The 26720-nt window shown below is 37.1% G+C and overlaps 1 protein-coding gene across 2 annotated transcripts in view; it reads right to left on the reverse strand.

Moving 5' to 3' along the window:
• Positions 1-26720, reverse strand: part of Anxa10 (annexin A10) — a 66152-nt gene that overhangs the window by 18370 nt on the left and 21062 nt on the right. The window contains exons 2-5 of one of the 2 annotated variants that reach the window (NM_001136089.2): positions 21299-21380; positions 17091-17185; positions 2455-2568; positions 871-961 (exon numbers count right to left, since the gene is read on the reverse strand). In NM_001136089.2, coding sequence (NP_001129561.1) covers positions 871-961; positions 2455-2568; positions 17091-17185; positions 21299-21380 — 382 coding nt within the window. Of the gene's footprint in view, positions 1-850; positions 962-2454; positions 2569-17090; positions 17186-21298; positions 21381-26720 lie in introns of both variants that reach the window. The other variant, NM_011922.3, reaches the window with a different exon arrangement.

Consider the following 26720-nt stretch of genomic DNA (forward strand, 5'->3'; position numbering starts at 1 on the left):
TTGTTGTCTTTCATAATTTAGTATTCTGATTGATTATAATTGTATATATTTATATGGTGCAATATATTGTTTCAACCTATGCGTACATTGTATAATGCTATCTGCCACGTATCATTCCTATTTGATATAGCTACTCCTCTGTGTCGGCTACATTGACATACAAAATACATTATTATTATTATTATTATTATTATTATTATTATTATTTGTCTTCACTGTACTGTGAAGCAGACTATCAGATCTTACTTCTCTAATATAACTGGGACAGTGAAGCAGTTGATAAACCTCTCTATCCTTCCTTCTACTGACTCCAGAGCTATTGAAAACCTTTATTTTACCTCAGTGAATCATGTTACAAGTGGAAGAGTGCCTGTCATCTTGGTTGTCATCTTGACACATCTGGGAAGAGGGAACATCATAAAAAGCATTGATTCCTTTAGACTGGTGTGTGGGCCTGTCTGTAGTGGAATTTTGTGTGTTCATTGAGGTAGGAGGGTGACACCCATTGTGATTGGTGCCATCTCTGGGAATGTTGGCCTTAGCTAGAGAAGAATGGTAGCTGAGCAATGCATGGGAGAGCAAGCCAGTAAGAAGCATTTCTTCATTATCTCTGTTTCAGTTCCTGCCTCATATTTCCATTTGAGTTTCTGTTCTGACCCCCATCAGCAATGGACTATAACACGCAGGTCAAATAACTGCCCCTTTCCCCTTGCTTTGGTCAGTGTTTTACCCCAGCAACAGAGAAATAAACCAGAACAGGGCCTTAAAAGTATTTAAGCATAAATACACGAAATGAAATACTTTTACGTGTTATTTGAAAAGCATGCTTGCACACGTGCATAATGCATACATATTTATGTATTTCCTTACGTAAACAGTAGGCTTCTCGCATCTGGAAAATCTCCCCATTTGTTCTTGAAGCTAATATTTCAATGAGGCAATTCTCATCAGTTCCTGGTCCCTGAAAGTCAGAGAGAAACATGGAGATACTTTTATTTAGAACAATAAGTCTACTTTATGGAGAATGAATGAACAAAGCATTCATGGTGTTCTTTGAGTAGGTAGATGGGAAAAGAAGGGCTTTCTGGATAAAAGTCAGCCCACTCTCAGGTCTCTATCAGCTGTTCTTTCTTTGATGCCCCTAGACGGATGATGCGGTCTTCAGGAACTTAGTCCCTTTACTTTGAACAATACTATGGGCATCACTAATCAAGATGGGAAAACACACAAAATATTCCACTTTCCTTTGGAGTGGAATTTGAAACTCTGTGTTGCTGGAATAACGTTTTTTAAAAAGTTTGAAATTTGAACATAGGTCTCATAATTTATCAAGTCTATTTTGGTGACCCATGCTTGCCTCCCTCCCCCTGATTGTGGAACTGTGCTCAGAAGGCCTCAACATTTGAACTGGCCATGTTCTATGGTATCATTTAGCACACAATGATATCATCAATCTGCTATGGTCTTAAAGGCAACATATCTTTTCCCAGAAGTCTTTGGGGGACACCATTCTGTGACATGTTGAGAAAGCTTGATGCTTCCATCTAAACAGTAGCATGAGACCGCATTCTTACAATTTTCTTCTACATGGCTTTATAAGAAATGGTTATTGGAATGTAAAATTTGAAAAAAAAAACATATGATTAGTTGGAATTCCTATGAAGTTTATAAGTCACTGTTCTGATCAGTATATATTAATGGCTAAAATCCATGTATCTTTAATGCTTTGTCTCTTGCCTCATCTCTGTCACACACTAGATTGATCTGGTCTTTGGCAAGCACTTTATGGAAGTATTTAAATGATTGTAAAGGTATTTAATGCTAGCAGCTGAAAGAAGTCAAAGGCCCTCTTTCCCCCACATCCCTATACAATAAAATCTGAAATTTATTTCAAAATGTCTTTTCGGTAAGATCTAAGTTTTCTAGAGAAACAATTTTGATACATCTGAGCAGCACTCTCCATATGTATTTAACTTATGGTCATAAAAATAACAATGTCATTGATATTTTGACTCTGGTATAGATTTTATTTTGATTCTGAGCCAAATGTTTACAAATAAGTTTAAAAGATTCTCATGAATTTAAACACATCTTCCTCAACCTGAGACCACATATGGAAGAGAGATAAGTCTGGGCAGTAGCAGAAGCTGCCTCATTCATTCCGGTTGGACGTGAGCTCCAGATAGCAGAATATGTCCGAGTCTCTACAACTGAAGAATAGGCTGGCCTGGCCCCTTGGCTCAGACACTCTCCTTTCCCAGCAAGCCTCTTTTCACCATATTATTTCCATAGTTTCATGATGGGTTAGATATCCCCTTTTGTCTCCCTGATCATACAAATTGCAGGACCATCACAGGGAAGTCTATCCTTTGTTGAAATGTGAGCCTGTCCCTGTCACAGTTGTATTATTGGATCAGCCTTTATCTGGTGCAGGTATGTTACTGGGCCATTTACCTTCATGGCATGCCAGAGCTCATGAGCATCATAAGATGGTGGAGGATACATCAGGCCCACCATCACTTCTTTGAAGTGAGATGAAAGTTGTTCCTTCAGAACTGAAATCAGGTCCTATGGAGGAAGAAGTAAACATAAAAAATTAAAACATGCACCCAATCTATAAGAGAAATAAGACTGTGAGGAATCTTTTATGAAAATATCCTTTTTGTATCATCAAACAATAAGTCTGGTTTTGACTCACTCACATATTTTTGGGTAACACTAGACAATGGATTTGAGGTATTGAAATGACTGATTTGTTAATCACTTCTGTGAAGGATAGAGTATGGAAAATTTAGTCATAGCAGTAGAGGAGCTATTTCCATTTATACTCCTCAATCCTCATGCTTCTTTTGGTTTCCTTCTGAAAATAAACATTGAACCTGCAAACATTTGAACTTGCAGCCTTTGGTTTTCCTGGATATAACTAATGAACCATTAATCCTTAAATATAATATATGTTTTATTTTATTTCCTCATACAAAGTTTCTTTTAGCAGGGTGTACTTGGTTACTCTATGAACTAAAACTTACATAAACTGACCAATCTTATACATTTTTCAAATAACAGCCACATTATATAAAATATTGAAAGTTACTTAAATAGAAAAACATACATGCTAGATTTTAGTTCTTGGAATACAGGTATAAAATATGAAATTAATACTTCCATTTATACTTTCTATTTTCTGGTATAATAAGAAATTTAAAAAACATGCTAAATTACATTTCTGTAGGTTTATACAGACAATTGAAAAATATTTTAAGTTTATTGTGTTTTTCTAAAAAGTATAAAATATATCTAGTTCTACTTAAAAGTGTGCAATAGTATTTAGTATTTTACACTGTTATTAGGGCATAATAAAATTTATTAGAATAAATTCAATCTTGTCATACTTTACTTGCATGGCAAAGATATTAAAAGAGACAAACTTGAAGGACTGGCAAGACACTGGCTGGGCAAAATAGAATATGTATATAAAATGACAAACTAACTTTAAGTCAACATTAAGTTGATTTAAAACTTAAATGTTCACAGAGACTCAGACCTTATTTTTTCCAACCTGTTTTCAAGTGCACCAGGAATGGTCCTGAAAAACTGGCATCTGTGTTGTGGATAGCCCTGGGGCTAATTATATTTGATGTTAATTCAGTTCTCCTATGAGTGGCTGCAAACAAGGAATGAGTCAGCACTCAGGTGATTTCCTGTAAACCTGCTTCCCACCTTAATTTGTAAAATAAAGGAGGGCTGATAATTGGGAAGATAAAGGGAAGGTGGAGCAGAAGGGGGAGGAGAGAAAAAGGAGAAAATGGAAGAGGGAGAGGATGCAGAGGAGGAGGAAGAAGAAGAAAAGCAGAGCAGAAGCACATGGCCTGGAGAAACCACAAGTTCTAAGGGGCTCATAGATGTGGAAGATGGTAGTATATCAGTAGATCTGCCCAATCTAGGTGCTCAGCATGTGATCATATGAACTGTGTTGTGTTTTCATTGCTGGGGCATATTGGGAGGAGATTTACCGCAACAGATGTAAGCAGAGCAGATGGAAGAGTGTGAGAATTTAAGTAGCCACTATTTAGGATGTGCCTTGAGGATGTGAAAAGAATTTTGATCCACTGCATCAATTCTGCAATTAGGTGAAACATAAGAGACGGGGCCTAGATATGACCTGTCTGTCGTTTTGAAAAGGCAGTCTTTCTGTACTGCCTAAGTTGGCCTTGAATTCACTATCCTCCTGCCTCAGCCTCCTGAATACTATAAGTATAGGTACATGCCACCATGCCTAGCCAGTCTGTTTTGTAATGGTGTGTAGGAAACAGGGAGCCTAGATAGTAAATACAGCATACTTTTGAGAATGAGGAGTTTATGTTAACTTAGATATGATACAGTGGATTGAAAATATTAATGCATGCAGACATATTCAATATACCATTATGAAGAGATAGCAATGCTCAGACAGCTAATACAAAGGTTTAATACTTGAACTGGTTCCTGAGCCACCAGTCTTTCTCTAATCCTAAATCAATTGCTTATTTGATATATCAATAATTTTAAATGTATTATATTACAACAATCAAGGTATATGATAAAACTGCATATGCATATATTTTCTAGTGTCTATGAACGCATAGATTATCTTAAAAATTTTCCTAAAGTCAGAATTTGACTATATGATAGTATTGTACAACATATGGATAGAACATATGTAATATGTAAGTAGATACATAAAAATGAGAGAATAAAAAACCACATGAATAAATGAGTATGGAAAGAGAAATAGATTTTATTATCTGCAAAGAATATTTGTTCTCTTCAAGTTGAAGATTACGTGAGCATTCCAAATCTTTGATTTAATCTTTTAGCATATTTGATCACTGCACTTATCCCATATGTATATAACATCTCCTTTGTTTCTTTACACATTATATCAATTTTAGACAATATTGAATATGTATTCCACTACTAACAGGTTGGAATTGCCACTAGATGGCGATATATGTCTTTATTTTGTATCTTTCTGTGTGTGTGCAAGACAAAGAGAGAATGCTATAGTAAAGTTTGCTTTAAAAAATTCAATTAAACAACAGTTTAGTGAAAGAAGCCAGGTTTTTTGATACTCTTTACTGACACTATGTTATAGTTTTAATCTTGTGTATAATATTGGCATGAGATTGAAAGAATATTACTAAATTTCTTTGTATATGTTACCTGAGTAAAGAAAACAAAAGCCCTCCTCACAGGACGAGCACAAGTATTGTAAGTCTTAAAGGGAACTGTTAAAAATACTTTCAACACTCCAAAATGTACTCCAAAAGTGTCATTCCTTCCAAAATACTCAAAAAGCTTGCATATTAATAGTCTTTAGCTACAAATAATGGCAATGTAGTGTGGCTTCCATCTTCTTGTCTTCACAGTACGTGTCTCTTACTATCCCCACAGCTCAGAGCCTTTTCTGTTATCTTTCATTCCTTCTATTTTCACCATGCCTGGTATCAGTCCAGTCCATCATCTCTAACATGGAAACACAGCCCTGTTCTCTGGGCTGCACACATGGTGATTCGACAAGAACACAAGAGAGATGAGAAGTTCCCAGCACTTAGTGACTCTCAGGTTCATAATATGAGCAAATATAGTCAGTCTGTGACATTCATGCAATGGATGCATCTTATGCCTTGCTCCTCTCCTGTCCTTGGTAAGCACCATGTGCTTACAGTCCTAGAATTGGCCAACAGTACTGACCATCTCTGGCCAACTCATGCTGCTTCTCCTTCCACACGCCTTGGATAGGCCACCATCCTCCCTCCTCTACAATAACAGAGCAGCCATCTAATGAGCTCTTCTGTGCTTCTTCCCTATGTTCTCTCTAAAAATTTGATGTCAATATCCTGGGAAAAAAAAGGAAACAAGAATAACTATTCTTCGGCCTTAAATGTTCCTCTACTTCAAAGGAAAACATTGTCCTTCTTCATTATGGTTTATCTCAGAAGAAAGCAGGCACTGGGTATGTTATTGCATGCAAATAAGAATATACATTCTTACCAGCATTGAAAAGATTCATATTACATTCTGATCCTATCTTGGCACACATTGCTTTTCTTCTTGCTTCTGATTGGTCTAATTTAGCTACAGTGGTCTTCTTACTGCTTCTGGAAGGGCAGATCTGGTCTGATGTTTGACTTTGACTTTCACTCTGCCTTTCATGTGCCCTTGCCCTTCTGGCTTCTCAGAGAAAGTGTACAGAGCAGTCCCCCAGCACACCAGCACACTTCACCTGACTTGGTCTTATTACGCAGCACCCACTGCAAACTGGTATATTTTAGCAAATAATGTCCCTTGTCACCAAGGCAGGAATTGGCTCCACCATGGCAGAGACTTGACCTGCTTTATCCACGGCTTTTTCATCAGCCCATGGAGCTGTGCCTGGTAACTACTAAGTACTTGTACAATAATAACAAAGCGAGCAAATGAATGGATAGGACAACATGTAATTCAACAATTATTTGTTTGTACTCAGTCTTGGCTAGTGTGAAAATAAACAAGGAAAGCAATCTCTATCCCCTGCCGCTTCCCTTGAGTGGAGGGTACAGAAATCAGGGAAAATAGCCAAGGCACACTGCATAGCAGGCTGAGGTCTATAGATGGGGGAACAGCATGCTATTATCAGGGTACCAGGAAGGAGACTGTGCCTTCAGCTGGGAAGATAAATATTGAATTGTATGTTTAAATAAGTATACTTTGAAAGTTCAAAGAGGAACATTCAAGTTGGCTTCCTAATTAGACCCTTACATTCTCACTTGGAGTTATATAAATAACTTCTCAGATGCAACCTCTGGAGTGTGACTTTCCCCAGCCTCATCACCTCTGATTTCCTATTTTCTGAAGCCCTGCCCTCAAGCAAGCTCTGCCGGAATCACAGCTTGGCCTTCCATTAAGCTAATGAGTACTTGCCTTTCAAACTGAGATGTTCGGTGCCACTGCCGAAACCATCTGACCACGCTGATTAAATTAAAAATGAAACAACAGTTTCTCATCTGTGACTTCTTATTCACATCGCCTTATGGATGAAATGGGGGTCAAAAGTGAACTATGATTTTCTCCTTGTTGGAATATACTCAGGGGTACACTTTCATATGCATTTGACTTGTATGCCTTTCCCTAATTAATCATAAAAACAAGGCCTATTATTGAAATACTCAAAAGTCGAGCACATAGAGTGAGAGTTTAAATCTGTCTTAATTCTCCTTACTGTGAGATCCCTGTATAACTCCACAATTGTGCTTCATTATAAAGACATCTGTGCAAGTTGTATTACTTGTTACAGTAAGAAAATATTCTTCCAAACAGCTGTGTTCCACACACATTTCATTTAATGCTTCAGTTTCTGATGCAAACATGAGATGTTCCGTTTTGTCTGATGGGAATGATAATAGTTTGGTCTTCTAGAGAAACACAGCATATTGAAGTTGGTTTAGTTTGGGTCTTAGACTTTCCTTAGAGGCGCTTATGTTAATGCTCAGTTCCCACTCTATCTCTATTGGGAAGTAATGGAAGTAGGACCTAGTTAGACTAGTTCTGAAAGCTATTTGGTTTGGGCATTAATGTGAAATGTCGGGCAGTATATGCAGATAGGAAAATACTCATTGGGTCAATTTGCACAGGTAGTTAAGTCATGTAGAACTGGACCATAATTATACAGGGGCTTAACCAAGGCTGTTCTCACAGTTATGGTAAGTAGATTACCCCCTTTGATGATTTTATCTTTGTTATTCATGTTTGGGCTGTTGGGCTGACAGTTTCAGCTTATTACATTAAAAGTAATACTTGTGAAATTCATTGGGTCTGTAACTGATGAAAATATTATGACTTCTGCTAATACCTTTGATGATATTCTTGCAGTCATAGGAAGACATATTCTCTCTGATAAACATGAAATTCAAAGGCAAATAGATGGAACTAGAAAATATCCTGAGTGAGGTAACCCAGTCACAAAAGAACACACAAGGTATATACTCACTGATAAGTGGATATTAGCCAAAAAGAAAAACAAACAAACAAACAAAAACAAACAAACAAAAAACCCAAAAATCTTCAGAATACCCATGATACATCTCACAGACCATATGAAATCCAAAAAGGAAGACCAGAGTCTGGATGCTTCAGTCTTACTCAGAGGGGGAAATAATCACAGGAGGTAGAGGGAGGGAGCGATCCGAGAGGAAGAGAGGAGGGGGAGAGAAAAGGGGGGCAGGATCAGGTGTGGGAGGAGATAGGGGTGGAAGTAAAGAGGGTCAGGAATTTGAATGGTGGTGTGTAGCAATGAGGAACTGGGGGTAGCCACTAGAAAGTCCCAGATGCCGGGGACCCAATTGGTTCCCAGGCCCTAATAGTGATGACAGTAGCCAAAATATCCAACAAGGGAGAGAAAGAACCTGTAGAGACCATATCCAGAGGGTCGGCATGACCCCCAGTTGAGGGATGGTGCCACTCACCCATCTCAAAAATATTAATCCAGAATTGCTCCTGTCAAAAGGAAATTCAGGGACAAAGAGTGGAGCAGAGATGAAGGGAAAGGCCACCCAGAAACTACCCACCTAGGATTCATCCCATCTGCTGCTGCCAAGAAGGGCTGGTATAGCTGTCCCCTGAGAGGCTGTGCCAGAGCCTGACCAATGCAGATGAGGAGGCTCACAGCAAACCATAGGATAGAGAGCAGAGACCTCAATTGAGGAGTTAGGGGAAGGACTGAAGGAGCTAAAGGGGTGTGCAACACCATAGGAAGAGCAACAATATCAACCAACCAGACCCCCCAAAGCACCCATGGACTAAACAAACAACGGAAGATTACACATGGCTCCAGATGCATATGTAGCAGAGGATTGCTTTATCTGGCATCAATGGGAGGGGAGCTCCTTGATCCTGTGGAGGCTCCATGACCCAGCTTAAGGGAATGCTAGGGTGCTGAGGTGGGACTGGGTGGGAGGGTTGGGGAGTACCCTCATAGAAGCAGGGGGTATGGGGAGGGGGTTAGGGGGTTTGTGTTGGGGAAACTGGAAAGGGTGATAACATTTGACATGTAAATAAATAAAATAACCAAATTTTAAAAATCTGTAGTCTTGCTAGTAATTTAGACTGCATTCTCCACCAACATTACAATGTTGCCACTATCATCTGTCAGCAAAGTGGACATCATAAAACACCTCTCATCTAGGCATGTAGTAGATACCTCAATGTCTTACATGCCAAGGTTGCCAGTGCTTGCCAGTCTTGTAACTTCTGTTACATTTAACTTGATTTTTTTCCACAGAAAGGAAGTCATCTCACAGAGCATTGCCCTGTACCCCTGGCAGACTAGATTCCTTTATTGGAGCTACCCATAATTGAACATTTTCAAGTCACAGTGCTGCTGTTTCTGGTCAATTGGTTGTTTCTCATCACACATTATCTTAGTCCTTGACACTACTCTGTGCTGTGTTTTAGGATTTCTGGACTTACCATGCTATGTCTTCATTTGTAATTTTTAGAAAAGCATCTCAAATATAGAGTTGGATCCAGGCATCTCATACACCTACAGTGTGGTCCACCAGTTATATCCTCTTAATTCATCAACCTAGTAAGAATTCTCACATTGCTTCCTTTTCTTTCTATAGTTGTGTCCAGTGCAGTAGGTCACTTGGTCCCCAGATATGATAGCATAAGAGAAAAAATATCATATCTAGTCAGCCTTTTCCTTGATAATGTTCATAATGAGGGGGAGTGAGGTTATGTAGACTTGTCTAATATTCAATATTCTATCATTACCATTCCTGAGCCAGATGTTCATTTTTTTCTCCTGGCTGATCTCTAGGCACAATGTTTGGTCTCTTATGCTCATTGGTAGCCTAACCAAAAGTGGGCTAGAAATTCTACTGTGATTCTGTTTTACCTTCTTGTAGTCTCAGGATTCTTATAGTCCTGGGCTGTAAAAGAGTATCTCTTCCTCACTGAACATACTGTCTCTTTGTAGGGTGTATTGGCTTTCTGAAATCATATAGAAATGACCTTGTCCCTCCCCTACTTAACAATTCCAAATAGTCCGAGTTATATGTTGGAGATAATACAACTAAAGGTAAAATTGGAGCTACTGAAATGGAAGTTGATAGTTTTCTCTTGATAAAGGAAGAACAATAGCCTTGCCACCTTGGCCTGGGTTGGATTACATACTGAAACTATCTTGACCTTGGCTAGCATTCACAGTGGCAACAACTAAGTTGATTACAGATGATAGAGTCACATTAGCCATTTTCCTTATGATCAAGGTGAAAACAATCTCATAGCTAAGATATTTTTTTTATTACGTATTTTCCTCAATTACATTTCCAATGCTATCCCAAACTTCAAGACAAATGTATTAAATTTGAAAAGATTACTTGGATACTTTTGGATTAGTCCCCAAAGACATTGTAAGGTTTGAATCTAGGACTCAGTGAAAGTACTACTAGGAATAACATGCCAGTTTACATTTTTCTGTTGTGTAGACTCCTGTTTATAGGAGTTTTAATGAAGATTAAGAGAAACTGATGATCTGTCAGACTTTGTTGGTAAAAGCAGTAAGAGTGAATTATACTTGGCACAATTGTAACATTTGTCAGCTGTCAAAGATGTATAGAAAGTGGAATTAATACAAGCAGGTGGCAGTTTTCTCTGGGCCTCATATTTAGAAATATTATGCACCATGAGGCAGTGACAACTTTTCCTTCTATCTTGCTTCTCCAACGATTTATATATATTTGTGGAGATGACAGAGATAAGGTCTCCCTAAAGAGCAATGTAGGCATGCATTTTGTCCATTTAAAGAATTTTATTTTTGTGATCTCTTGCTTTCTTGGCTATAATGCAACCCCCCTCCAATATGTCAAGATGCTCTCCATGTTGATCTCTGGGAACTGCAGTCCAGGGAACTACTGAAACGTGAACAGCTAAGATGTGTTTGGCCATTCCTAATGAAAGTACTGAAAATGTCTTTTGTCTTTGACTTAAAAGTCTTCTGTACTAGCATTTATGCCATCTTGGTTGATTATTACTATCTTATAAAGAAGTTAAAATCTTACACTCTTTATAGTTCTTAATGAATATCTATATAATTATATATTTTATCTCTCTATCTCTATCTATCATCAATCTATCTAATGTATTTTATATAACTATGACCATTAAAATAATAATCATGTAATATAAAATATAACTATGTAAATATTTTGAATTAGCATTATTTCAAGAAATTAGTAGTGTAAAAGTATAAGTACTTGAAGTTGATGAGGCTATGCCAGTGCCTGGCAAATACAGAAGTGGATTCTCATAGTCATCTATCAGATAGAACACAGGGCCCCCAATGGAGGAGCTAGAGAAAGTACCCAAGGAGCTGAAGGGGTCTGCAACCCTATGGGTGGAACAACAATATGAACTAACCAGTACCCCCAGGAGATTGTGTCTTTAGCTGCATATGTAGCAGAAGATGGCCTAGTCGGCCATCATTGGGAAGAGAGGCCCCTTGGTTTTGCAAACTTTATATGCCTCAGTACAGAGGAACGCCAGGGCCAAGAAGTGGGAGTGGGTGGGTAGATGAGCAGGGTGGGGAAGGGTATAGGGGACTTTTGGGATAGCATTTGAAATGTAAATGAAGAAAATATCTAATAAAAAATTGAAAAAGTATAAATACTTGCATATCAATATAAAAGGACAAAATGCTGGAAGAGAAATGCATAGAGAATGCAGATTGCTAATTGCCAAGAAGCAGCATCTTGTCTATAAAAGGGACATGGAAAGCTATCCTCCATTACACTTGGAAAAGGAGGCAAGTTAAAAACTATGGTGAGATTTTAATTACACACATGTGATAGACTGGTTAAAACTGCTGTGAGATTTCAGGGATGCCCACATGATAGACAAGTTGAACTGATGAAGCTTCATAACATCCAGTGTTGCTGATCACCTAAGGGGAACAGGAATCATGCATTGTGGGTACAAGTGCCAATTCACAGAACTGCTTTAGAGAGAAACATGAAGCCCAGTGTGGCTCCTTTTAATTCAGAGATAACTGTATTGTTAGGTTACCTTTCCTTCTTTCCCTCTCCTCTCATTCTTCCTTCCTGCCTTCACCACTGTGCATGTCATTCTAAGGAGAAACAATTTCAATAAGAAAACTAAAGACATGATTTTCTGAAATCATGACACTTTGATTCTTTAGAGGTTTTTTTTTTTTTTTTTTTTTAGAAATTAGAAATGATTTTTCTTATCTGTTAAGTTCCTTGTTTTATCAGAATTCTTTAACTTATGTAAATGCCTATTTAATACTTATAAAATATTTATCTGTGACAAACTATATAATCAATTTCAGTCTTTGGACAAAGGCGGTGTCTGTTACTCCTATTCAAACTAGAATTGAGAAAGTATTCTTCTATAGGAAGGAGGAACATATCTATAAAGTAGATCAGATAATTTCTAGAAAACTACTTTCCAGCTATATTACTCTTCAGGCAATGATAGTTTCAACTGTGAAGCTCAGGGACAGAATGGGGAAGTGTAGAATAAACATTTTATAATTCACATCTATTTATGAAGTTCCAGTGTAGCCAGACAGCTTGGAATGCCATCACAGGATATTATCGGTGTAAATATCAGAGTTTCTGTCTCAGAAAACTTAGGGCAGAAAGTCAAATTTTGATCTCTACTGAGGTCTATTTCCCTGACATGCATGTGGCTGCATCCTTTTCATCATACACACATCCTTGGTGTCTCTTTTTTTTCTTATGAAAGAAGTCCTTCTAGAAGAGGGATCTTTCCTTTTTTTGTTTTCAGGTTTTATTTTTATTATGGAATTGACTCCTTAAAAGTCTATTTTGAGTTATCTTTGATTGGTGGTATAGTTCAAGGAGCTCTGGAGTTACTGGTTAGTTCATATTGATGTTCCTCCTATGGGGCTTCAGACCTCTTCAGTTCCCTGGGTACTTTCTCTGGCTCCTTCATTGGGGACTTTGTGCTCCGTCCAATGGATGACTGTGAGCATCCACTTCTGTATTTGCCAGGCACTGGTAGAGCCTCACAGGAGACAGCTATATCAGGCTTCTGTCAGCAGGCTCTTGTTGGCATCTGCCTAGTGTCTGGATTTGGTGGTTGTTTATGGGATAGATCCCCAAATGGGGCAGTCTTTGGATGGTTGTTCCTTCAGGCTCTTGTCTGAACTTTGTCCCTGTAAGTCCTTCCATGGGTATTTTGTTCCCCATTCTAAGAAGTATCCATACTTTGGTCCTTATCCTTCTTGAGTTTCATGTGTTTTGCAAATTGTATCTTCGGTATTCTAATTTTATGGGCTAATATTCACTTCTCAGTGAGTGCATATCATGTGTGTTCTTTTGTGATTGGGTTACCTCATTCAGGATGATATCTTCCAGATACATCCATTTGCCTAAGAATTTCATAAATTCATTGTTTTTAATAGTTGAGTAGTACTCTACTGTGTACATTTTCTGTACCCATTCTGACATACATTTTGGGGACCTAGGTTCCATCAATAGTGTCAACAATTTCAATTGAATTGTCATGGGCATTCTGGGCTCACTGGTAACTAAAGCAAATATTCTTCCCTTTCTGGAGCTTGTGTTTCAGAGGGAGGCGACACATCATGGATAAGAATAGATGGACATATTAAGATGATAAGTGTCATGGACACACACACACACACACACACACACACACACACACACCAGACAACAGGAGAGAAAGTTACTAGTTTAAATATATACCTTGAGTGGGTTACATTGTCAAATATATTAAACCTTCTGGAGTAGTTGACCTGGATTGAGACCTTGAAGAACATGGTGTATTCACTGCCTTTGACAATTCTGGTGCTATCTTAGTTAAGAACAAAGGGCAGTAAGGAAAGGCTGTGGAAGGCACAAATTAGCCAGATGATTTTGTTCTGGCCTTGCACACACTTATACAACCAATGCTGTGATTAGATATGCTTGATAGAAATCAATATATTTCAGAGTTAACCAGTTACAGATGAAAACTGAGAACACAAATTGCTTTATTGCTTCTCTTGAACCCCTTGAGGAACTGTTGTCTTGTTGTGAAGCTTGTTGAGAATGGACAACCTTCTTTCCCATCTCTTAGTCCAGTTGGATTGTCAACAGACCATCACTTACTATGGCGGGAAAGACTAGTGGGTTATCTCATTATTTGTACTGACAACTCTGCCAATAAGCTGCACAGTAAATACCTCTTCAGGTAGTTTGAGGATTTGTTTTCTGTTATATTAAGGAAATAACGATAGCGATGAACTCAAAAGGCCTGTGCTAGCATGAACTGTCAGACAAAAGGTGTTTATGGAGTGTACCTCAGATTGTGCTTTCCTCACAACTAAGAAAACAGGCCTGTTGTCAATTCCTCATTATTTATGTGAACGAAAATAAAAATATCAACAATTCACATAGAAGATAATCTGCGTTTTCCACTGAGAAGGCAGAAGGCAGTAACTGTCAAATAGAAGGAGCAATTCTGGATGTTATCAGTGGCAGAGGTCAGGTGGACCTACCTGAAGGTTGTCAGATTAACATGATAGCAGCCACTGCAGGGGGATGAGGGAAAAGAGAAACTCAGGCAATCATGAGTATACATTAACTCTAGAGTAGATGGTGAGGGGAATCCTCCATTTTAATTCAATTTTTATTTTCAAAGAAGATGGTAGAAAGCAGAGGGGCAGAACACAATGCACTAGACTGGCTTATGCTCTAAATAAAGAACTTCCTACGTATTAGACCTTGGACTGAGTTCTAGAGGCAAGCTGCAAATTAAGCCACTCACTATTTTATTTTAGATGTTATAGTACACTTGGTAAGATTTAAACATGAACCAATAGCCAGTGTTACAGTATTATGTAGAGACACCTCTGGGACTCAAACAGGAAGCAGCTAGTTCAGAGCAGAGAGTTTGTCAGGAGCACCCAAAGTCTGACTGCATCTTGCTGGAGGGCTTTCACTTAGCTCTCTGGTCATAGTCATCAACAGACATCAGTCAAACAGCCTTGGTGTTAAGCAAGCATTTATACTAAGCTCTGGCCAAATAAATGTTATTCCAATTTGTGCACTGGTAATGAGGAACAGATCAAAGCAAACTCATGTGCTAGATTCTGCTGTGTTTGAGGAGTGGGTGTGCATTGTCTGTAAGTTAGATGGGTACAGCTAATGTGAAGGGAATTGAGTCTCCTGAAGACAATGAAACAGCATGATGAAGGAGGGGGAAGCATGCAGGTGTGCTGAGGGAAACTACAGATGCTTCCTGGGGACACAGTCACGGTGTGCAAGAGGGAGCAAGGGTGATAAAAGGGAGAGGAAGATGGAGGGGGAGGGAGGAATGGAGAGAGAGAAGAAGAAAGAGAGAGAGGATATAAAATAAAAATGAAGTAAGTAAGAAAGGCTTCCCATATTCTGAGAAAGGATGAAGGGATTCAGGAGGTTTGGGCCATTCACACATATATATTTATGATGGAGTAATAGATTAAATGTTCGTGAATTTTTAAGTTTTGTATCATTCTGGTTTTAGGTGGACTGGTCTAGTCAAAGAAAAGAGGAGCGAGGAGGATAGAGAATTGGGTAGCAGGAAGCAATTAGGATAGGTCTGGGCTGAAAACCTTGGTGATCTAAATCAAGGATCTGTACTGGGGAAGGGGAAGAACGTGAGGGGATGGTAAATGGAGGGCTTGACAACTGACTGAATGACAATGGTATTTCTGAGTGACAAGGCTGGCTCTGTGTTGTGCTATTTCCTCAGCAATTTAGTGATCAGCCATGACATACCGAATTGTTCAGCCAAAGCACAGGATAAACACCTCTAAGACCTCAGTGAAAAGGGGTTCTCTCTGGTGTAAGTTATTTTTAAATGGGTTTTAAATCCCTTGAGTCTAAGGAACTCATGTCTTATTTTAATCTGCTTTGGCATGCTTTTTGCAGAACTTGATACACAGAAGTTCTTCAGCTGAATTTAACTAGTCATATGAAAAAGGTAAGATCTATGCACACACTTGGAATAAAAACTGTTCCTGAGAAATAGCACTACTCATAGTACTGTGTACATTTAGATCATAATAGATTAACAACTGTACTACTTTGAACATTTTTACATATTGTTTGCAAGAAAGGAAGCTCTGTGAGTGTGAGCTGAGCTAACAGTTTTATGTGGACAAAATCTACAACTGTCTCCTTCTTTGGTTTAATTCAACTCATGTCTCTACTTGTAGAGCTTTCTGGATCATTAACCATTCTAAAACTAAGGGCTAGTTTTTGTCGCAAGTGTTATATAGTTGTTCAACGGCTGAGCTTTAGAGACAGAGTCAATTTCTATGGACTAACTCTGGAGAGAAAGTTTTATGAGAGTGTTTCATCGATAATGTTCAGTTGACGAAGTAATTGCTGTTCCAGGCCCTTTTGGCCTGAAGAGTTTTTGTTCTGAATCTGTGGTTTAAATGCATAACAAAAGCAAAGACTCCTTAATGGTTCTTGCTTTGAAATTAGAATGTGATTACTTTAAAACATGGATAGTTTTATTGCCTTAAACTATTTTTAAACTGCCATTCCTTTTGTTAATGGTCTCCATCACTGCAGGCTGTGGAGAAGAAAAGGTGGAAGAAAATTCACATTGGCTCAGAGCTAGGTTAGGACCTGCAGAGAACTGGAGGAAAAGATGTTATTTTTTGACCCCAGTGATCATTAGTCTGCTCTATGCCGCCCCTAAACCTCCATATAGGCGTTCCTGGCCCAACACTTATAGCGTAATTGGACCAAGTGGAATAAAAGGTTATCCAATCTTTCTTTTGTCAGATGCTGTATGAATTAGAAAAGCACTGGTAACCATTGTGAACATGAATGTACCTCATACGTAATACTTTCCATGATAAAGCTCTTATCCCTTGAAACACTTAAGAGCAAGACATTAATTTTTTAAACTAACACGGAGTTCAGAAATGTTGGTGCTCAGTGAAGCCAAGGAAAATAATAGATCCATTTCTCTGAGAAGGGTGTTGACGCTCATGCACTTGACAGGTTAAGGTGAGGAAGTCTTACCCGGCCATACATGCTCTGATAGGTCCCAGCTATCATCTGCCGCTGTGCATTGCTGCGTTGTGTTAGGATGTCAATCAGCATGTCTTTGTTGCAGTCTAGGAAGGAACAATAAAAAAAAAGTATCTCTTACTCAGTAGGTAGAGACTCCATCCTTTCTGGACTAAAACCAATGGGGAGGTGTTAAACCTATAGTAATTTACACTTTTAAATACTATTGGATATCTATCCAATAGCAATACTTGATGAATCCTACAGGTTCTCAAAGTATATTTAGCATACATGGCTTATAATGAACTTGTATTATACAAATAGGGCTGCTTTTGTAGGACTCACAGGAGAAACACAGAAGGAAATAATGAAAGCACAAGGTATCTTCATTGTTTAGTTGGGGGAAGTGAGCCTATCCATCTGTGGATGGAACATGGTCGCTTTCATCCATTACCTAGATTGACTTCCTGTGCTTTGCACACTTATTCATACCACAAGACATGATATGACATGACATGATAGGACATGACATCATATATCACATTTGCAACACTCATAGAAGTCATATTTCATAATTGTTTTCTATTGTGCCTTATTTATAACTCTTTAGAGTAGATGACCAAGATAACTTTAACTTTGTGTTAGCTTGACTAAAATGTAAACTGATTCATTTTTATCAAAAGCCTCATGACCTCCTTTTTCTTAGGGTTATCTTAAAAAACACAGAAGTATAGATGCCTTCTTCTCTCCTGAGAGACATAAATATTCTTGCTCTTATCAGTTTTATAACCTGGGAATAATTTTATACTCTATCTATCTATCTATCTATCTATCTATCTATCTATCTATCTATCTATCTATCTATCTATCTATCTATCATCTATGTATCATCTATCTTCATCATCATCACATACCTATGTACCTATCATACCTATCATTCATTTATTCTATCCATCCATCTAACAGAAGAATACAAAGATGGATGATTCAGAAAGAGAGAGAAGACTTTGAACATATTTATAAATAATAAATAGAAGATTTTCATTGATTTCCACTGTGTTTTTCTTATAATCATAACATTTACTGAGTTACTATACTCATCTGTTTTTGTTGTTTTGTTGATATTACAGATAAACTATCTTTCTGATTTACTCTGTGTTTATTAGCTTTTATAGTATTTTTGTTCATTTACTCTTTATGAGATATTGCATAATAATTTTAAATGAATCTCAAAAATTTTATTAAAGGGATTTAATTAAAATACAGAAACAAAATACTGGTATAAAGGAAAGAAAGCCCATTATTCATTAACTTTATTAGGGATATAATAAAGGGATATTATAAATTACTTTATGCTCCAAATTTTAATTGTAAAGATAAATGAATTACTTTCTTCAAAGATATGATTTAATCAAACTTATACAAGGAATTTAACAATCTGAATAGGTCTATAGATATAATAATTGAATCAATAATTAATAGTGTCTTGAAATCAAAGTATTAATATTAGATGTTTCAATAACAAATGCAAAATTTAAAAGAAGAAAAACCAGTTGTCTACAATTTCTTCCACATACCAGAAACAGTATTTGATACCAACCTGTATTAATCTAATGTTCAAATCAGAGACAGACATTACAGGTAAACTCCTGAGAAAGATCTTTAAGATACCCTCCCCATAAAAAACCTTTCAAAAATTGTATACAGCAATATGTATGAAGAATTATACATAGGTCTAACAGAAGACAGCCAATGTAACCTAAGCCATAGACAGTTTAAACAAGCAAATTTTTATAACAAGAAAAAACATGTAAAAAAAGGTATTTGATCAAACACAATAGCTGTTCAAGACAAAAATTTTAACCAAAGTAGTAATCAAAAGAAACTTCTTTAGCCTGATAAAAGACATTTGCAAAATCCCATCATTATTGTTCTTTTGAGAAATGTCCTTCACACAGTGAAATTGACCATGTTTAGCTGAGTATATTTTAAAACAGATTAGTTTTGAAATATGTACCTCTTTGTTAAGATTTAGGGACATAGGTTAATAATGCTTTCAGTTATCCAGTGTCACATGGAGTGTGGAAAGTATTCTCCTTTTAGCTTAAAAGAATCCACACAGCAGTTCTGAGAATATACATGTATGTAAACAGCTACTAATGGTGGTGAGTTAAGAATCTAACTGTTTCATTAGGCAATACACAGTTAAGAGGTATTCCCTTTTAGGCTGAACTAATATGTATTCTACAGCTTTTGCTAAAAATTCTGATTTTCACTTGTTTTAGAGTTCACTTTATTTTCATAGTTAATTAAATAAGAATATCTGAGTAAAACATTGATAATTATCTTTTCCAATTGCTCTTGAAGAAAGTCATTAAAATTGACAGACTCTTATTTAATACATGTGAAATTGTGTTGTTACTCTGGCATGGTTCCTCAGTCACTGTGCTACCAAACTACAAATACTCTGGAATATTTCATCTTAAACCTCACAGAATCAACCAACCAACTAACCAACCAACCAACCAACCAACCAACCAACCAACCAACCAACCAACCAACAAACCAACCAACCAAACATCATTATGACAGTCAAAATGAATCCCCATTTTCACTCTTAGAATGTAATGATAGAAAAATTAAAACATGAAAATTATAATTATTTTTGATGACCAGATTGCTCTGGCATTTAGTTTTCGAGAAGAAAATCACAGAGAGAGAGAGAGAGAGAGAGAGAGAGAGAGAGAGAGAGAGAGAGAGAGAGAGAGAGAGAGAGAGAAAATATTCTTCAAAGCAGGTAAAACAGGTAACCTTGTTGTCCCTAAGTTAAACATTTTTTTTTTTTATGGATGGGATTAATGTTTTTCTGTAATAGTTTCTTCTTTGCTGTTTGTGTCTATCTACCTGCTTATTTAGAAGTCTTTAAAAAAATCAGTTTTACTCAAGGAAATATATGACTATTTAAGTTTCACATCAAAACTTAAAAGAATTCTTAAAGAATGGAAAAGTTTCTCTTCCTCCTTTTTGTATATTGCCTTTCTAAACTCTGATAGTATCAGATGACTCATCAGTTTTCTAAGCCAAGTTGCACATGTTAGGAACTCACAGACCAATCTGCAGGTGCCATGGACAGGCACAAGGCAAATGGTTAGCAAAAGAGGACCTAGGGAGAAAGATACCTGGGTTGGCCCAGTGTTAGAGCCTCAGAGAAGGAAGCAGAGAGGATGTTCATTTGGAGAACTTAAGTTAAAAACAGACAATATAGAAAATAGCATCTCAGGAAAGAATTATATTGGGACGGTTTTTGAGGTGTGGGCAAAAAGCCATTTTGGACAGCAGGGATCTAGTTCTAGGTGTAAGGGTAAATAGCAACAGAAATGAAAGTAGAAAGAAAACGAATGCAGAGGTTGAAAGGATGTGTTACTTTTGATTAAATTTATGGTTTGGAAGCTAATGTAGTCAACAATGAGGCATTTGAGGGCATAAGGAGCACATTTCAGGGCCCAAGTTGTAATTTTGCCTTAGCATCTGGTCTTCTATTATTTTCTTCTAATTCTATGATCTTGTATCTGTCTTCTACAAAACCTTAGTTAACACTCATGATATTATGTTAACATGAAGTTAAAGACCCACAACATGAGGACTCCCCCACGATCTGACTCAGGAGAGGCAACACCCCAAATCACTCATGAGAAACTGTCTTGCTGAAAACTGCAAGAAGGCTTTTATTCAAGAGCACTCTCGGGCCCATAGTCATACACCACACAGGGGTAGAGGACCATGGCCCCGAAGTAGCTGAGTAAGGGGGGTATTTAAAGGAAGAAACCACAACTCAAGGAGGTGGGGAGGGCGTTGTTGGAGAATACCAAAAATACCAGTTAAGAGTCACAAGGAAGTACAAAGTCACAAGAATCACAAGGAATACCTGGTAATTGTGCGGGTTATTTCTCAAGACAGTTTCTAAGAGCCCCTAACAATAGCACATTTGTGTAGCGGGTTCCAGCAATGGTCAGTGTGGGTCAGGGTGACTTTCTTTGAATGAACACTCCTTGAACACAGGAAACAGGTGGGTGGAGGAATGTCACTGTCTGTTTTATGATTAGCATACCTTGGAGCATTGAGTCATAGAGGTCACATTCTCAAGCCTGGGCCTAAAGGCCTAGAAATTTACTTTTACGTTATATTTTTTCATAATCAACGAATGTATTTCCAAGGCTTACCAAATCCTTGGAGTGCTCCGCCTAGCATTTGGGCATCCATCATGGGATTGAAATTTGGAGCTGGGAAGATGGTTCCTTGGACCTGTCGGGAAAAAAAAATCAACACTTAAGAGATTGTATGAATTTCCATGAAAAGTTTCATTAAAATGATCTACATAAATGCACTTCACATGTTTAAACTAGTGTACATTTTTGAAGTTTATCAGACATGACATAGTTGTGTGTTAAATATAGAAAGCTGAATTGATTGAGCGTATTTTATTCAGTGGCTTCCACTATGCTGCTACTATCCAGATAAAAAGATTCGATCTTAGGATCAATAATAAAAAAAATTAAAACCAAATTTAAATCACATTTTCTTTGATACTGATGACTACTTATAGAAATTTAAAGGAAACTATATTGATTCAGTCTATTTATCTGAACTATAAGTGTCATTCACCACTTTTTACCCCCATAAAAGTAAACCTAAAATCATATGAATAAAATCGAAATAATTGAATTTGGAGTTTGGAATTTGGAAAAAATGAAGGAACATAGATAAGACTGATATTACTCACCCAGAGAACCCAGCTGCAGAGAAAACATTAAAAAAATGACCCTGTCATGTCTTGACAATAATAAAATCGCAGAACATTTACAGAAGGTGTTAAGAGTCACATGGTTCTGACTTCAGATAGAGCCAGGTAGACTCTGTGCCCTATGCTTACCCTCAACAGGAAGAGCTGTCAATCAGATATTATTAAGAACAAGGGTCAGCTCTCTACATTTGTTGTCAGTGTGTCTGGAACTCTGGAAAAAAAAACGCTATCTCATAGTGAATGAACCTATGAGGATTGAAAAATTCATTCACTGACCTACTGCTTTGGGGAATATCAGGTGATTATGCAGCTCTCTAGTGCCCATTGTCTAATAGGAGATTAATTAGTTAAAAAGAAGAAGACTGGTCCATAGTTTATTGTTAAATGAGTATGAATCCATTGATACCAAATTACTTAGTAAAGGAATTGGAATACTAAATGCTCTCTTTCCTTCAGTTATATGTAGATTTGATTTTAATAAATGTATAGTCATGAATTTGAAGTAGACAACTGTATAATGTGTGGTGTATTCACATTTTTACACTTAGAAGTCTATGAGGGTGCAATGTGCTCTGTGCTCCTCGAGCAGTCATAGAGGCAGACATCTGTCATTAAAATGAGGGCCACCAGGTACAGTAGCTCACCCTTACCATTCCACCACATCTCAAGCTTCATTTGAGAGGTTGAGGCAACAGGAACGTGTGACTTCAAGGCAAGCATTGTCTACACAGTAATTTCCACATAGCCAGGGTTGTAAAGGAAGACTCTCAAGAAACAAAACACCTATCACCACAAACCCATTCCTCATCTACATTGCCCTAGTGCATTCATGCACAAGTGCATTTCCAGTTAACCTCCAAGGTCTCAAGTGTATTGCACATGACCTTGAAAGAACATTCTCTTAGGTCAATCCCGAGTTATAAAGACTATTGTTTAGGTAAAAAACACCCAATTTTAACTTACATGTCTAACAAAATGTCATATGGTGGCACACCATTAGGATGACAAATATCTCTGTTATTTATTAAATTAAGCCGAGGTAGCAGATTTTAATGCAAATATTTATATCTTCATAATTTAAACATATTTGTTTTATTTATTTTGCTGTACGTGTCTCTGTTTTGAGTGTTTGTATGTGCAGCATGTATATACAGGTTAGAGAAGGATACTGGATTTCTAAAATTTGAAAGAGGTTATGATCTGGGAAATGAATCCAAGACATTTGCAAGTACAGCAATGCTCTTAATTATTGATTCTTCTCTCCAGCTTAGACATTTTCTTTTTAATGTTTCAATCTTAGATGACTTTACGATTTGAATATTGCAAATACTAGTCACCTAACTTTAATGATGAGATTATGATACCATCACTATATTTTATAAAATGTATATATCTATGTGTTTTATCCACCAAGAAAAGAATTTTAACAATATATTATTTCAGGCAATATTAAATTCTCAACATATTTAGCAGAATGGATATTGTCTTATAACACACCCTATGCTCATCTCTCTATGTACACCCTCTCTCATCAATATTTATCAGAGCAGTACATTTGATACATGGATCAATTTGATACATAATAATCTTCAGCCCATATTTTATATTATGGGTCACTTGTGGAGGTGACAAGCTGTTTTTCTTTTCTTTTTCTTTCTTCTCTCTTTTTTTTAATTGGATATTTTCTTTATTTACATTTCAAATGTTATCCCTTTTCCCCCGGTTTCCCTCCCTTCCAGAAACACCCTATCACATCCTTCTTCCCCCTGCTTCTATGAGGGTGTTCCTCCACCCACTCACCCACTCCCACCTCCCTGCCCTTGATTCCCCTACACTGGGGCATCTATCGAGGGAGGTGACATACTCATAGGAGTGTGTGAATCATCATCATTTTATCTACTGTTATGATATCACATAGTAGCTTCAAGGTTGTAAGAGTCCTCTATAATTTCTTCTCTGCTCTATTAAATGTTTTTTTGTTTTGTTTTTTGTTTTTTGAATAAGAGGTACCTTCTTTTGTGCTATAACAGTAATTGGAAGTGAACTCACCACTTGAAAATTACCACTTAGTACCTAATAATCTTTTTTTTAACTTAATACCTCAGAATAATCTTAAATTTGCTATGTGCTACCAGCCAAAACCAGCCAAATACAAACCTATTTTGTGAATTTTGTTTTTTTATTTAATCTTTTTTTTTACACTCCAAATTTTATTCCTCTCCAGCTCCACCCTCTGACTGTTCCCCATCCCATACCTTCTCTCTGTCCCCCTCCCCCACTCCTGACTCCAGGAGGATATCCCCATCTCCCCACCCCCTATCCGACCAGACCTCTAAATTCCCTGGGGCCTCCAGTCTCTTGAGGGTTAGGTGCATCTTCTCTGACTGAACGCAGAACCAGATAAGCATTAAAAAAAAAAAACATGAACACTAATTCTAATTGTATCCATTTATATTCAGTAATGTAATGTCTTTGCTGGAACAATATGACAAGTGAAGGGAATAATGGAGAAAGATTTGTCATGCTCTATCCTATTTTTGGAAAATCCTTTGCATATTTGAGGCCTGACTCAGTTATTTTATATGAAGAATGGTTCTGACTTTTAAAGTAATCTTCAAATGTTAGTAGAAATATATTTGTTACCTTTTTAGAACATCTGGAAGTTATGTATCATAGAATTTTTTCAATAGTATAAAGAATGCTAATGCAATACCTTTACACAAAGTTAGCAAAAAGTCTCAGACACGAATTATTTAGTAGCTTTTGAACATTGGAAAGTGTGGAGATTTTTTTCCAGAAATTTCTAATTGTTCTCTTTATTGTTGTGGTGACAAGAAAATGATGTAACAAACCTTAGTTCTGCTATTGAGCTGATAGGAAGCACAGTCAGCTAGGAGGGAAACTGCAAATTGGTTTTGCTATGAAGAAGTCCAGATCTGAAGTTTCAGTCTTTGAACTTTATTCATATTTGTCAAGAGGCCACTCAACAATTATTTCTTAGACATGGCTTTGGAATGTATTCTTTGGCACTTGTTCTATCTAAGAGGATTATATTGTTCCCAAATTCAAACCCAGTTCAAAATCTACCAATTATATGGCATCATTTTAGATTTTATCAGAGTGCTTTCTGCCTATACCTATGTTACCTGTGGTCCTCTCTTCTACATTTCAATATCTTAAAATTGTAACTTCCCAGTGAGCAACCAATATACTCCCTTAAATATAATGTGGACTCAAATATTTTTTTTATATACCAGAAAGATTCCCAGATTGCACAAGGACATTAAGTTTTTATTGCTGTGTTAAACATCATGGCCTAAAGCGAGTTGGAGAGGAAAGGGCTTATCTCATCTTATAGCTCAGTCAACCATGAAGGGGAGACAGGGCAGGATCTAGGTAGCAACTGGAGGCAGGAACCGAAGCAGAGAGCTTTGAGGAAGCTGCTTCATGGCTTGTTCCTCAGTTTTTGCCCAGCCTGATATTTTATACAACACAGAATGACCTACTCAGATGTGGTACCACCCACAATGGACTGAGTGCTCTTAGATCAGTCAGTAATCAAGAAAATATCCTACATAGTTGCATATAGACAATCTGGTAGAGACATTTTCTCAATTGAAGTGCTCTTTTCTCACTCTGGTGTCTGTCAAGTAGATTGAAAAAATTCTAACGAGGATGGAGATCTTTAATTTACCCAGTAAGTAGTTTTTTTCTAAAATTAATCATTCCCATGAGCAGCTTATTTTCTATATTCACCTGCATCCCAGTGAGCAGACTTAAGGGACTTATTCCATTTATCTCGTTCACATGTGAGAATCTATGATGTTAGTTGCTTAAGAGCACACTGATAGTGCATTATGAAGAAAACCCTCAAATTCAAATTTAACTTCATAGTTAGCTCCATTTCATTATAGTACTAATTATTGTAAGATGAAATAACATTCTATAGATGAGGGTTTCTCATTTATGTGGAAGAAAATATGTTCCCACTTGTAAAGTTCTCTACAGGAAAACCAAAAAGTTATATAAGTGAAATTGTTATAGTCCTTCAGTTTAAAGTGAAAGAAGACAGCAATTCTGTGTGCACATCTGCATGTGTGTGCTTCTGTGTATGTGCATGCATCTTTCTCTCTCGGTGTAGTGTGTGTGAGTGCATGCATGTATTTATGTATGTATGTTAGAGGGAATACTGGAAAAAGGAAAGGCAAACAAATGTAAATTTCCAGTGGTTAGGTTCTCAATATTTTAAAATATCTAATATTTAATTTAAAATTATCTGTATAATCTCAATGTGAATTTATCTGCTATATTGAATCACCAGGAGATTAGTTGCAGATAAATTTTGTTGATGGCACTTGAGTGAATGAAAGCATCAGGCTACTCTACATCAGGATTACCTGCCATTAAGAGGGCCTAGCATGGTCCTTTCCTTTGAGAGGGTCATTCCAATGTTCTAGCTGTGTCTTCTTTTTTAACTACTTTTCTTTCAACTCAAGAGGTTAAAATCTATATTAAATTCTCTTAATAAACTCCAACTCTGCTTCAAAGGTGAAACAAAAAATCAATTCAGGCTTGTGCTGACTGGATATTCCCTAAACTAATTAATCTCAGGAAACAAAAATTCGACTTTGAGTGAGAGAAAAACTAACCTTATTTTCTGCATTCTCAAGCTTATGAATATTTTTAGCAAAGCAGTCACTGAGATATGATTTTTATGAATCTAATTTCTGACTAAAAGGGCATTATGACTTCAGCTTATATCTTGCAAAGAAAGTATATATTTTATTCAATTAAAATAAAATTTGATCAACAGATGGCTAGTTTATTAGTACTGCCACAGC

The sequence above is a fragment of the Mus musculus genome, chromosome 8 (genome assembly GCF_000001635.26).
Source record: "Mus musculus strain C57BL/6J chromosome 8, GRCm38.p6 C57BL/6J".
NCBI lineage: Eukaryota > Metazoa > Chordata > Mammalia > Rodentia > Muridae > Mus > Mus musculus.